Source organism: Schistocerca piceifrons, chromosome 7 (assembly GCF_021461385.2).
Source record: "Schistocerca piceifrons isolate TAMUIC-IGC-003096 chromosome 7, iqSchPice1.1, whole genome shotgun sequence".
Classification (NCBI taxonomy): domain Eukaryota; kingdom Metazoa; phylum Arthropoda; class Insecta; order Orthoptera; family Acrididae; genus Schistocerca; species Schistocerca piceifrons.
Window position 1 is genome coordinate 329,673,971 of NC_060144.1, and position 15,574 is coordinate 329,689,544.

Sequence of the window (15,574 nt, forward strand, 5' to 3'; positions counted from 1 at the left end):
GGCGGCGGCGGCGGCCTTTCAGCGCCCTCCCCCGCAGTTTTCCTAGCTGCCCGGCCGCTGCGCCATCTCATTTGATATTTCAGACACCGCGCAAGTAGCGGCGCCGCCTTTGCTCTGGCCGGCGCTTTTGTACCTCCGGCTCCCCCCCCCCCCCCTCGCCTCCCCCACCCACTGCTCACCCACAGCAGATCTCGTCACTTTCAAAGCGACGCGCACCGCTCGAGATCACTCGTCTCACGTAGCGGAACATTTTTACCGCTGAGAAACGTTGTGATATACACACGCGCAGCACCCAGTGGCGCACAACCTATAAAAAGTTCGTTTCTAATATTTTTTTTTTTGAAAAAGAGACGACCTAAAACACTAAATATATTGTAAATTTTAGAGTCGTACCACCTCTCCCATCTCTTTTGTGTGCTGTTTCATTCATCCAGTTTCACATCCCTCCGCTTCTGGCCCCACTCCTCATTCTAAATATCCTATCATAAATTTCCTCAAATCTGAGAGTAAAATAGATTGCAACGTACACCATTTTTAAGTGCGGGGATTTTTTTTAGTTAGTGCAAACATTTAGCACGACTTGCAGAAAAACTGAAGAGAAAACGAGCGCGAGAGAAACGGACTAGCTGTCTCTCATCATTGTTGTTGTTGTTGTTGTTGTGGTCTTCAGTCCTGAGACTGGTTTGATGCAGCTCTCCACGCTACTCTATCCTGTGCAAGCTTCTTCATCTCCCAGTACCTAGTGCAGCCTACATCCTTCTAAATCTGCTTAGTGTATTCATCTCTTGGTCTCCCTCTACGATTTTTACCCTCCACGCTGCCCTCCAGTACTAAATTGGTCATCCCTCGATGTCTCAGAACATGTCCTACCAACCGACCCTTCTTCTAGTCAAGTTGTGCCACAAGCTCCTCTTCTCCCCAATTCTATTCAATACCTCCTCATTAGTTATGTGATCTAACCATATAATCTTCAGCATTCTTCTGTAGCACCACATTTCGAAAGCTTCTATTCTCTTCTTGTCCAAACTATTTATCGTCCACGTTTCACTTCCATACATGGCTATACTCCAAACAAATATTTTCAGAAACGACTTCCTGACATTTAAATCTATACTCGATGTTAATTTCTCATTTTTAGTCCCACCTTTCTGGGCTCAAAAATGGCTCTGAGCACTATGGGACTCAACTGCTGAGGTCATTAGTCCCCTAGAACTTAGAACTAGTTAAACCTAACTAAGGACATCACAAACATCCATGCCCGAGGCAGGATTCGAACCTGCGACCGTAGCGGTCTTGCGGTTCCAGGCTGCAGCGCCTTTAACCGCACGGCCACTTCGGCCGGCCCCACCTTTCTGCTTGGAATGTATGTGGCATGTTACATGAAGCACTTCTTTGTCAGACATGGAAATATACACTGTCTAATCAAAAGAATCCTGATACCTCTTAGTGGACATTCACAGCGAGGTGACAATTGTCATGCGAAAGAGACATGTACGTATAGAGATAGCACGTACAGTCGTGGACAAAACGAGCGAGACCCCTCGCCTTTTCGTTATGCTGATCCGCACAGCTTTAAAGTCTGCTACACAGCATAACAGGCAAGGCGACGAAGTGCTACCAACATACTATGCACAGGCGTGAAACTGAAAAACTATCCGAACTTTGTCAGACTGTTTTCAATCATGTTTAAGACTATATTAATGCTGATTAGTGTGTTCCATTTTTACCGATTTAGGTGACGAAATCCTAACAACGAAAATAGCTACGACAATTACGGAAGATGAGGGCCGCGTAAATAATTCCACCAACTCTTTATTCGAAATGTTCTAGTTGCAGTCTATACATCAGCATACTAATCGTAGCTACGCTTTCGATCCAAATCATGTTTACAGGAATGCAAATAAAATCCATTTGCCTATACACATGGTAATTCAGATCCCAGTATTAATGCCACCGCGATTTAGAAGTGCGAGCATTCCCATTGCTAGCTAGCTTAAGAAACACGTCGGCTAACGAACGTTTTCTGGCTGTGGCGAGTGTAATGGAGGATTTGAAACATCGTAGAGAATGTTTGGCACCTATGTCGCCGTTTATTTCCTGGGGTGGTGCAAAATTATCCTACTAAATTTACTCGCTAATAACAGTATTTTGTTATTTCTATAAACATCCCGAATGAGTGTCACATAAGAGGTGACATAAAGGTAGAAATTTCATGTTTTTGAGTCCAAAAAGCTCTATGCAACAGAAACTGCAGATCATTTTGCCATTTTCATTGCGAAATTGCCAGCTTACTCATGTCTGAGAAATTAATAGAGGGCTGTTTTCCTGGGTTGTCTGCTAGCGTAGTGAAAGGTGTTTGCTACTGCAAGGGAGGTGTAACAGTTTCTGTGGCGCTTCAGTGTTCATTATATTCTGATCAGGTAGTATAAGTTCACTAGATGATGAAGTCATACGTCAGTGCACGGAACAGATGGATGTAAACAGCAATCAATATAATTTCTCATATATTACTGCTCGAAGCTATAAACTTTCACGCATAAAATTTACACGTATCCAAATGGAAACATTGTTTTATTTCTATGAGGGTGCGGAAAGAGTGAGCTAACTTGCTAAAATGGGCACTCGGCTTATAGCTTCCTATCCTGACCGTGTTCCAGCCATTAGCCACCTCTCATATTCCTGGCTAATTAACCTTCATCCCTCTGTGTGAGAGGTGAAGGTTTCTTCAGAATGTTCTCCAACCCAATCACGAACAACTGTGCCTCGCTGACAAGGCGCATTGTCATCCATAAGCATTCCACCGCCAGCCCATTCCACGTAAACGCAGTACACACCATTAATGAAACACCACCAGCTTGTACAGTGCCTTGTTCACAAGTTGGGTCCATGGCTTCGTGGAGCCTGCGCAACACTCGAACTCCACCTTCAGCTCTTACCAACTGATGTCGGGACTCATCTGACTGAGCCACGATTTTCCAGTCGTTTGGGGTCCAACTGATATGGTCACGAGCCCAGGAGAAGCACTGCAGTTTCTGTCGTGCTGTTAGAAAAGGCACTCGCGTAGCTCGTCTGCTGTCATAGCACATTAACGCCAGTTTCGGCCATATTGTCGAAACGGATATGTTCGTCGTACGTCCCACATTGATTTCTGCGGTTATTTCATGGAGTGTTGCTTATCTATTGGCACTGACAGCTCTACGAAACATCGGTACTCCCGTCGTTATCTCTGTGTATCTCGGAATATTGAATTCCCTAACGATTGAAAGTGAACAAACTGCAAAAAGGCGGGAATTTAAGGAGATGGGACCTGGATAAACTGAAAGAACCAGAGGTTGTAGAGAGTTTCAGGGAGAGCATAAGGGAACAATTGACAGGAATGGGGGAAAGAAATACAGTAGAAGAAGAATGGGTAGCTCTGAGGGATGAAGTAGTGAAGGCAGCAGAGGATCAAGTAGGTAAAAAGACGAGGGCTAGTAGAAATCCTTGGGTAACAGAAGAAAAATTGAATTTAATTGATGAAAGGAGAAAATATAAAAATGCAGTAAATGAAGCAGGCAAAAAGGAATACAAACGTCTCAAAAATGAGATCGACAGGAAGTGCAAAATGGCTAAGCAGGGATGGCTAGAGGACAAATGTAAGGATGTAGAGGCTTGTCTCACTAGGAGTAAGATAGATACTGCCTACAGGAAAATTAAAGAGACCTTTGGAGAGAAGAGAACCACTTGTATGAATATCAAGAGCTCAGATCGCAACCCAGTTCTAAGCAAAGAAGGGAAGGCAGAAAGGTGGAAGGAGTATATAGAAGGTTTATACAAGGGCGATGTACTTGAGGACAATATTATGGAAATGGAAGAGGATGTAGATGAAGATGAAATGGGAGATATGATACTGCGTGAAGAGTTTGACAGAGCACTGAAAGACCTGAGTCGAAACAAGGCCCCGGGAGTAGACAACATTCCATTAGAACTACTGATGGCCTTGGGAGAGCCAGTCATGACAAAACTCTACCATCTGGTGAGCAAGATGTATGAAACAGGCGAAATACCCACAGACTTCAAGAAGAATATAATAATTCCAATCCCAAAGAAAGCAGGTGTTGACAGATGTGAAAATTACCGAACTATCAGTTTAATAAGTCACAGCTGCAAAATACTAACGCGAATTCTTTACAGACGAATGAAAAAACTGGTAGAAGCGGACCTTGGGGAAGATCAGTTTGGATTCCGTAGAAATGTTGGAACACGTGAGGCAATACTAACCTTACGACTTATCTTAGAAGAAAGATTAAGAAAAGGCAAACCTACGTTTCTAGTATTTGTAGACTTAGAGAAAGCTTTTGACAACGTTAACTGGAATACTCTCTTTCAAATTCTGAAGGTGGCAGGGGTAAAATACAGGGAGCGAAAGGCTATTTACAATTTGTACAGAAACCAGATGGCAGTTATAAGAGTCGAGGGGCATGAAAGGGAAGCAGTGGTTGGGAAAGGAGTGAGACAGGGTTGTAGCCTCTCCCCGATGTTATTCAATCAGTATATTGAGCAAGCAGTAAAGGAAACAAAAGAAAAATTCGGAGTAGGTATTAAAATTCATGGAGAAGAAGTAAAAACTTTGAGGTTCGCCGATGACATTGTAATTCTGTCAGAGACAGCAAAGGACTTGGAAGAACAGTTGAACGGAATGGACAGTGTCTTGAAAGGAGGATATAAGATGAACATCAACAAAAGCAAAACGAGGATAATGGAATGTAGTCAAATTAAATCGGGTGATGCTGAGGGGATTAGATTAGGAAATGAGACACTTAAAGTAGTAATGGAGTTTTGCTATTTAGGGGGTAAAATAACTGATGATGGTCGAAGTAGAGAGGATATAAAATGTAGACTGGCAATGGCAAGGAAATCGTTTCTGAAGAAGAGAAATTTGTTAACATCGAGTATAGATTTAAGTGTCAGGAAGTCGTTTCTGAAAGTATTTGTATGGAGTGTAGCCATGTATGGAAGTGAAACATGGACGATAACCAGTTTGGACAAGAAGAGAATAGAAGCTTTCGAAATGTGGTGCTACAGAAGAATGCTGAAGATGAGGTGGGTAGATCACGTAACTAATGAGGAGGTATTGAATAGGATTGGGGAGAAGAGAAGTTTGTGGCACAACTTGACTAGAAGAAGGGATCGGTTGGTAGGACATGTTTTGAGGCATCAAGGGATCACAAATTTAGCATTGGAGGGCAGCGTGGAGGGTAAAAATCGTAGAGGGAGACCAAGAGATCAATACACTAAGCAGATTCAGAAGGATGTAAGTTGCAGTAGGTACTGGGAGATGAAGAAGCTTGCACAGGATAGAGTAGCATGGAGAGCTGCATCAAACCAGTCTCAGGACTGAAGACCACACAACAACACAACACAACAACAACGATTTCCGAAATCTAATGTTTCATGCTTAATAAGTGTGTATATGATCAGAATGTTAACAGAAATTAAGGACAGGCGTGGGAGATCACTAAACTACGTAAACACGGGTCGTAGACAGGCTTAAATAAACAGAGATTTTGAATAAGCCCTCAATACAAATACAAGAACGTCATTTAATCGTTTAATGTGACACCTGGAAATGGGTGACGAAAATTATTTTAACGTTTTCAGAGTTTGCACATTATTGTACCGGGAGTCACTATACGGTCAGCAGGAGAAAATCACACACAAGAAATATCGAAATACATAAGAAAAAGAAAGCGATCTTGAGAGTGTCTGCGAAGTTTAAATTCGTATCCTGGGCTTGTTATGTTAGAAGCGAATGTTTTGCGATGTGTACTGGATAAAATTTGGCAGTTAAATCAACTACACCGAAAGTACCGAGGTGCCATTAATGTGTTAAGAAAATAAGCTGGACTGCGGAAACAGCACGACAGTAACATAGTCAACATGAGCTACTGCAACGTACAATGTTGATTCTTGTTTTCTGATGTTACATTTTTTTACAGGCAAATGTTCTAGATTCCTGCCTCCAACATCATTCCAAGGTGACAACAACCATAGCAGAGCACAGCAGAAAGTTAATCGGACATTTCCGAGTGCTCGCTCTGATTGTAACTGTCGCCTTAAGGGCGTAAATGTTCAACGTTTCGTTTTCGACCTGTGGTTTTTTGGGAAAGCTTCACTCGATCATACGTGCCCCATCCTGCTCTGGCCGCCTCGCCAACAGAGTGTCTGTCTTCTCTCCACTTCACTTTGTGTATAAAATTATCATTAAATACACAATCAATCTGAAACCAGAATTCAAAGAAAACAGTAAGTTTAATGATGTAGACGATCGTTTGATGCTACATAAACAGGAAAGAATCAAGGAGCTTTTAGGTGAGAGACGGTTTTCTGACCTCGAACTGTGTGTGTCCTTAGGCTGTTGCAAGGTTCTGTGAAACACAAGTGCGTGATGTGGAAGACTCACCTGTATGCGGGCTTCGGGCAGGCCGATCTTCTCCGCTAGGCGTTCTCGCGCGAACACGTCCGGGTAGTGCGTGCGCTCGAACTCTGCAACACAAGAACGGGGCGGATCAGCGTAGAGCCGGGACCACACATCCGCGCCTCACCAATAACCTTCCAACAGCGCCATAGCCGCTCCACTCTCACTTGCCTTTGTTATCGGCGTGGAAGTTTACTACTACTCGATTCGTGTAGCGACTTCTGGCAAAGGCCGCATTGGTACTTAATGCGCATTATTTGTAACGAACTTGATGGTCACAAATAGCTTTATAACATGGGCAGCCATAGCCCTTGAAATTCATGGTAAACAGGACTTGATCAAAACTGCAAACAGCTGTTAATTATATATACACTAAGATGGTATCTGTTCTTGTCCGGAAGAAGAGATACCATCGGTGACCATACCGCTCGTTAGAATGAAATTACAATGAAATGAAAACCCTTAGCTGCTTACAGGCGTTGACATACGTCAACGGGGACAGATGAAAATGTGTCCCCCGACCGGGACTCGAACCCGGGATTTCCTGCTTACATGGTAGACGCTCTATCCATCTAAGCCACCGAGGACACAGAGGATAGTGCGACTGCGGGGATTTATGTCTGGCACGCCTCCCGCGAAATCCACATTCTCTACGTATTGTCCCGCACTACATTTGTAGTGCCCCCGCCCATTATACTCATTACTCGCGGCGCGTTGCCGATTCCCGTAAGAGTTCGGGCACAGTTCGTGCATCCGTACAGAAGAAGAAGATGAAGCCGTTGCAATGCAAGTATTAATATTGAGTTCTTCACTCTGAACCGTTGCTATAAGATTAAGTCGTTGGTACAGGGCGTAAACTGTTTATGTTACTGAAAATACTATCTACGAGCATTTGTTTCCAACGGTACGTTCATCTTAAAGTATTCAGTTTAGGATACTCTACAGTGTATATAATTTTAAACCTGAACGTTTGGAACATCATATGTACGGAAGCAAACAATGCGGTTTCCAACAATCACTGCTTCACTTCATTACTGACGATTATTTTGGTAATTTATTACAGTCTGACTGGATCAACGACTTCTCTGTCGTAAAACGAGAAAAGTAAACTGCGTGCTCTAACTCCTGACACCTACAGTCTCAAGAAGCTATTGTTTATCTTTGAGCCAAGGTCCGTGCTCTTTAACTGGGTATCGCCCCTGTGTAAAGCTTGGGCGTCGTCAGTCGAGGCATATCATTCTGAGTATTTTCCACCTAAGCAAACAACCTAGTATTCAGCAAAAAAGTTTCCAGAAATTTTCGTGTTAAAATTAGGGAATAAGAGCTGCTTCTAATAACTTTGTTGGAGCAGTGTTAATGAGGCAGTTGCATTTGCACAGAGCCTTGCATGACGCGTAGTGTCCATTGCCGTAATTGTCGAAACTCTAGCTGTTTTGCAACAGGCGAATATGTTTTAGCAACATACGTAGTTCCACATTTTCGCCTGTTAATGACAGTCACTCCTGACATAACCCATTTCATCATTCCGCCAAGAAAAAGAGTATGATTTGATCATAGGCTCACGAGAATGACGACTTCCGCAGCTGCTGTTGAAAATAATAATGATCATCGTTTCTTCCGCCATAACAATGCAACAGACTGCGAGACTCCTTCATGAGACGCTTTTCAAAGGCAAAGTATCCTAGGTGGCAAGAAGCTATACGCTTAGAACAGCTAACGCTTGCTTGTCAATCAAAGTGGAACGAGTAAAATGAAAGCCTTTATCTGTAGAACGGGCAAGAAAAAAAGAAAAATTATGAAAAAACTACCTCCTGCACTTTTGCAAGAAAATAAGATTGGTCCGATAATAATTTAGTATTGTACCTTTGTTTTACTATCAGCAGTGACGTACTTTACCTCAACAGTGCTAACCCAAGAATATTTCTTTGAGGAGACAGGCGTAGTTTTTCACTGTTACCGAAATGCTTCGCAGAGCGCTATGGGGTTGCATTCAGAGATCTTCCAGATGGAATGATGAAAATGCCAGAAAACGTTCTTAAGAGAGTTGTCACAGCATAAATAGGAGCTAAGAGCACTGTAATTAACCTAAAAGAGTATATTACGACGAACAAATGTTTAATTATTTGAAAGACGCCCAGGCAAGTCGTAATAATGGCTATTAAGAAAAGCATGAAGGAGATTCTGCCATGGACCACGCTTACCATGCCGTGATATGCAGTAATCGTCACACTGAGAAATTCTCTTTCAGCGAGAATTACGCGAACATTTTTCGTGATCGTGTCCATCCTTGTCCCGTCGCCTTCATCTGACATCTTTTAGCAGGAAGATATTAGTACAATGCCATATATGAGGCTGCGTTGCCCATCTCTGCTTCGCTGCTCATAAAAATTCAGTTGTACCGTACTTGCAACAGTCATTGCACGTTAGTATTATAGAACTTCTGTTTAATGTTTTGAATAAAAAGATTTGCTCTCGTTGCCTGCCTCGCATTTGTATTTGTTCAAATGTGTGTGAAATCTTGTGGGACTAAACTGCTAAGGTCATCACTCCCTAAGCTTACACACTACTTAACCTAAGGTATCCTAAGGACAAACACACACACACACACCCACGCCCGAAGGAGGAATCGAACTTCCGCCGGGATCAGCCGCACAGTCCATGACTGCAGTGCCCTAGACCGCTTTTTTTTAGTTTTTTTACGGAAATGTGGTAAAAAAAAATTACAGTTAGACGCTAACAGGCGATCATAAGTTCACAACGCACGTCGCTTGCCCCCCCCCTTTTTTTTTGCTCTATCCACCTTTTATTTATATATTTTTTTCCTATCCATCTTTTTTTTCTGAAAAAATAAAATTAAAATAAAAACGCGGTTCCTCCGCTTTATGGTCCAACAACGCGACCACTTTTTTTTTTTTTTTTTTTTTTTTTTTGGGGGGGGGGGGGGAACAGGAAGGCAGGGTAAACAAACAATCTTTATTCGTACAATTGTGCTGTCCTAGGGATAAGAAAAGTATCGAGACAGCAAAAACAATTTGGAAACCATAAAATCAACGCAAAGACCGCCCTCTTTTTTTCCTTTTTTTTGGTTACAGGAATAAAGTAAATGACAATCCTAGTCACGGGCGGGAGTGAAAATGAAGTTATCATCTGCATCACAATCCCTGCAGCACGCGGTTTCTGCCAGTGTGGGCGGTATTTATTTCTCCTGCGTCGACCATTCGAAGGACCATTATCTGAGGCGGTTTCGGTGTTTACCATCGTTGTGTGTGTGGTTTTTTTTCCACGTAAACATAATGCAGTCATAACTGGCGCCAACAGGTAGGGGCCAGTTTTCTTCTCAGTGTGCTATATGCCAATATAATTGAACCGCACAGTACTGTCTCTAGTCGTTCTGCTGCAGGACTCTTCCCAGTTCTGGGACACCCCAGCTGTCGGGCGGATTGTGAAAAACGCTTCCTAAAAAATTGGAAAAGTAAGTCCCGTATTTCGTATGACTCCGTATGAGCCCGTGTTGTTCTTGTAAATACATCCAAATAATCCATCACGGACTTAATATCGCACGAATACAAATATTTCGTCGCATGTCCAGCGATCCAATTGACCGCATACGTCTTTTGTTTGGGAAAAAAGGTCTTGTCCGGTAGAAAAAGTACATCCGATGTGATTTCTGTGTAGTTAGTGCGCCGAAGGAAGGCCAGTATTCGACGCGTCAGCATCCAGACGTCCCTCGCTGCGCCACACACTAAACCATGTTCTTCCGTCGCTAACAGTCCACAGTTTGTGCAAAGAGGAGAATCGACCATATGAATTGTATGTAATCGACTCCTGGTCACAAGTTTACGGTTTATAAGAATATACCACATCGATCTCGCTACTGTTGACAGTAATGGAGTATGCAAAAAAATGGTTCAAATGGCTCTGAGCACTATGGGACATAACTTCTGAGGTCATCAGTCCCCTAGAACTTAGAACTACTTAAACATAACTAACCTAAGGACATCACACACATCCATGCCCAAGGCAGGATTCGAACCTGCGACCGTAGCGGTCGCGCGGTTCCAGACTGCAGCGCGTAGAACCTCTCGGCCACACCGGCCGGCCAACAAGATATGAGGCAATGTGTGCAAGAGAAGGCGAAATATTGCCCACCGCAATAGGGGGTTCGTACGAAGGCGGAATAAGTACTTCTATCAGAGCTGACGTTATGGTATGCTTTCTTTGTTGCCAATTTCGTATCATCGCTCGCATGTAAAGCGCCAGAGCTTTGTTTCGTACGTTTGTGAGGTTGAGGCCACCGTTCCGGAACTGTAGCGTTAACGTATCATATTTGATCTTAAATAACATCCCAGTACTAACATTGTAACCAAAGGCAGCCATGAGGCGGTCTGCCATACCCTTCGGTATTGGTAGGATCTGCGCTAAATGGGGCAGTCGTGACGCTGTGTTAACGTTGGTGTATGCCACACGTTGGATCTTGTCAAAGGCTCTCAGTGAGTTGTTGCGTATCGTCAGACGAACATTCTGCAGAAGCCGCCGAGAACTCGCCGCGACCGCTCGGCTAATCCTGCGCGGCGCATTTGTATTTACTAAATGGCATGATATTTGCACGAAAAGCAAAAGGAATTTATGTGTCTCTCAGTACTTGTCTTTCGATTTTCAGGCGAACACTGGAATTTCTTATCCCAATACGAACCTGAACCGTAGTAGAAAAGAGACAATATCTGACCAAAAGCATGCGGACGCTGCTGTATAGCATGGAACTGAACGCTAGATGTCACGAGAGGCCGCCCCGGCAGTGTAATAGGAGTCAGGGAGTAGTGTGTTGTCAGCAGAGAAACAGGAACAGCACAACTGGTCTGTCTGGAGAGCTCACTGACTGCGGGCGTAGACTAGTCACTTGGATGTTGTAAGGTAACCCTTATTTGCGGATAGGAGCGCATCCTTACCTTATTTCCACTTTTGCTATTTCACATACGTGAAGTGAATGTGTCAGCGCTGCAGCACGTACAGAGTATGGAGCGCGCAGTAGGTTCCCGCACTGGCTAGCAGAGGCGGTTGGCCATCTGACGCTTTCAGAGCCAGAGGGATGAGGTGCCGAAGCAGAAATCGCTCGTGGCGTCAGCAAAGAGTTACACAGGGGAAGTACATTTATTCTGGTGTGAATCAAGTAGATGTTATTAATTAGTGGAAATTGGGACTAGGGCCCCCCGTCCGGTAGACAGTTCGCTGGGTGCAAGTCTTTCGATTTGACGCCACTTCGGCGACCTGCGCGTCGATGGGGATGAAATGATGATGATTAGAACAACTCAACACCCAGTCCCTGAGCGGAGAAAATCTCCGACCCAGCCGGGAATCGAACCGGGGCCCTTAGGATTGACATTCTGTCACGCTGACCATTCAGGTACCGGGGCGGACATAAATAGAAATGAAATCAGCGCATGGAATTGTTGGCCGGGAGGCCTCATCCGGGGAAATTCGGCCGCCTAGTGTAAGTCTTATTGCAGTCGACGCCACATTGGGTGACTTGCGTGCCGGTGATGAGGATGAAACGATGATGAGGACAACACAACACCCCGTCCACGAGCGGGAATCGAACCTGGGTACGCTGCATGGGAGGTAAGCACGTTACCACCCAGCTATGCAGGCGGACTGTTATTAGTAAATACTTGCTAGCAAAAGTTGCCTTTTGCCACACAGACATTAGATGGAGTTCACGGGTCATAAACACTATCTTTCAGTAATTTTACAATGCCATGAAACGTTGATATTAATAAATAATTGAATAACTCTGGCAAAACGAAGATATACGATCTTATACAAACTACACCGATTGTACGCTCAACTTAAGAGTGTGCGTCATAGTAGGGAGTCGTCGACAGGATGCTCTTCGATCTAGTCATGCAGTAGACCATGCTCTCGTACCGGTTAACTGGCTCTGGCTCTGAGCACTATGGGACTTAACATCTATGGTCATCAGTCCCTTAGAACGTAGAACTACTTAAACCTAACTAACCTAAGGATATCACACAACATCCAGTCAGTACCGGTTAACAGTTAGCTGATAATCAGTATGAACAAGTTCGTTTTACGGCGTTTCTTAAATAAACGCACCATAATGGCGTCCTGTGTAAAAGTTATTTGCACCAAAAAACTTCTTCCCGCTACGTTACCTAAAACAGTAGTATTGCACTTTCAGAATGTGACAGCACTGCTGCGGCTCCGGAAGGGGACATAAAGCTACGAGAGCATCTCCACGTAACAGGTAGGAAGAATTCCTACGCGTTGGCTCACTAGGTCAGTTCAAGGACGGACTGGCTTAATTATCACAAAACTCAGATGGGAAAGCGCGGCTACATTATAGTGCACGCCCCTAATGCCACCATCTACCGACTCACCGACTAAACTGATACATTTCTGGAGGTTTAGTACGAGAGGGAGGTTCTTGCAATGTCGCCTGATTCCAAGGACATTCCAACCCTTAGAAGGTGACCAAACAGACTCTTGGCAACGTGGTTCTGAAATGGAAAACGGAAGGAACAACCGAAGTAAACCAAAACCAGACAAGTACTGATGGACAGGGACCGTCGAGCATTGCAAAGGATGACTAAAAAAAATCGCGCAAAATCAGCGAAGGGAAACACCCGTGAGTTCCAAAGTGCTATCAGCAGACCAGCTAGCCGTAGAGAGCTAAAAAAAAGGGTACAACGCTCGAACAGCACCTCATAAACAACACATTTCTACGGTTAGTGTTACGCGGCTCTTGACACTGTACCGTGGATGACTGGAAACAAGTGATTTGGATTGTTGAATCTATCTATACCTTGTGAAAATGCGTAGGAAGAGTTTGGGTATGACGAGTGCCTGGAGAATTTTGCCTGTCATCGTGCGTAGCGCCACCAGTGAAGTATGGAGGAGGTACTGTTATGGTATGGGCACGTTTTTCATGGTTAGAGTGTGCTCTCACTTATTGCGTTTAAGAAAACGCTAAATGTGGAAGGATACGAACACTTCTACAGCATCGTATACTGCCCAGTGCCCACACTAGATGAACAGTTCGCAGGCGATGATTTTTTGTATAAGCGTGACAGTGCACCCCGTCATAAAACAGCGTCTGTGAGCAATCTTTTAGGGCAATAACATTCCTGAAATGGATTAGGACCGCGCTGCTGCTGCTGTCGCAGGTTCGAATCCTGCCTCGGGCATGGATGTGTGTGATGTCCTTACGTTAGTTAGGTTTAAGTAGGCCTAAGTCTAGGGGACTGATGACCTCAGGTGTTAAGTCCCACAGTGCTTAGAGCCATTTGAACCATTTTTGAAATGGAGTGGTCTGCCCGGAATCCCGACCTGAACCCAATGCAATGGGCTGCCATTCTCAACAGACATTGAAAGTGTACCCAGAACGTCTCACGCCGTTATGAAGGCGTAGGGTGGAAGCACCTCCTCTTAACGTCCACAATAGCTGTCTGGGTACTTTTAATCAGGCAATGCACAACTTCCTTTAGACACAGGTGCCCTAAGGAACAAGACTATCTACACGATTGTAAGGGCATATGTCAAGAGCGAGTATTTCCCTATATGATTTCCTGCGTAAATTAAACTCCGCCCGAAATAGCCTTGAAGGCACAATGGTGCCGACCGGCTGCCGTGTCATCCTCTGCCCACAGGCGTCCAGTGGTTGCGGGTATGGAGGGGCATGTGGTCAGAACACAGCGCTCCCTGCCGCTCTCGGTTTTCGTGACCGGAGCCGCTGCCTCCCCATCAAGTAGCTTCTCAGTTGGCCTTAGAAGGGCTGAGTGCACCCCGCTTGCCAACAGCACAGACCAGACGGTCACCCATCCGCACGGTAGCCAAGCCCGACAGCGCTTAACTTCGGTGATCTGATAGGTACCACAGCGGCAAGGCCATTGGCCATGATTATCTATCTACTGGCGATATTAATAACAGCACGTCTTTTGAAAAATGTGACATTTTTTTTAGGACCAGTCGATATTTTGTGAGACGTCTCGCAAAATAGACGGCAAATGTGGTAAATATGAGGTGTATGTGTGCCCATACAGCATAGTTCCGGCACCATTATGCGATGTTTACGCGGGAATAGAAGTGAATGTGACAGTGCGTGGTCAGATTTCATATTGACAGTCAGGGCACGGGGTGTTTCCAAATGGTACACCCAGTTTAACAAGACTACAGCTTCTAAGTGTATGGAGACAGGAATCTGCTACAGATTTTAACTTACGCGTCAAAACTAAAAGATTACTTGGTGCCAATTGTAAGTTGCCAGTTCTAGTGCTTGCTGCAGCTATAGCACCCGCTCATATCCGATGATGTGCATCGGACTGAGACAGCGACGGCTCAGCAACAAAAGGCGTTCTGTTTTCCGTTTAGAAACGTGCTACTCAGTTACAGTGACTTCCGTCAAGAGTACGGCGCTGAGTCTCCTGCAGTTCAAGGGCCGTACGGATCTCACATTGGACGAGTTGTCTCCAATGTCACCTTATCTCAAGATTTTGTTTGGGGGGGGGGGGCAGGAGGGGGGGGGATGGAGCTCTGTGAAGTGCTTGGCATGTGTGATTGCCATTATAACAACTCTAGGCTAACGGCGACGCTGTGAATGACGCAACTCCAGAATCGGACGTGAAGAAATGTTATGAGTTTCACAATTCTCTGGATGTTTATTGTGCACTAAAATTCACCCCTTAGTTTCTATCTTAATCCATGTAGAAGATATAGTCCTGTGGATCGAGTAAATCCTTCTGAAGCACTCTAATGTCATTGTATTCCACCTTTTATGAGGTTCGGAATGCCGTTAAGTAAGTAAATAATACACCATCTGCACAAGAATTTCCGAGACTGACTTTATTCCTGGAGTATAAGCGTCGTCAGCGCAGTAACTACGGAGGCAGTTTGAACTAACCACTGTAAACAACTGATGTGCATTCGGCCAGACGGTTGTGACCAGGCAGTATTACTTATTTGACCTGCGACCATAGAGTGTCAATGTTGCTGTTTCACAAATTGCAATGGAGTAACATCTCTAAATCTAGTGTTCAGCACATCTTCAGAATATTTAGAACAAGAGCAAACTATCTGCAAAGTTTGTCCCACACGCCTTGACTC

General features: G+C 44.4%; 1 protein-coding gene across 1 annotated transcript in view; it reads right to left on the reverse strand.

Moving 5' to 3' along the window:
* Positions 1–15,574, reverse strand: part of LOC124805675 (paired box protein Pax-6-like) — a 337,185-nt gene that overhangs the window by 49,724 nt on the left and 271,887 nt on the right. The window contains exon 6 of the mRNA XM_047266245.1: positions 6,443–6,525. Coding sequence (XP_047122201.1) covers positions 6,443–6,525 — 83 coding nt within the window. The remainder of the gene's footprint in view (positions 1–6,442; positions 6,526–15,574) is intronic.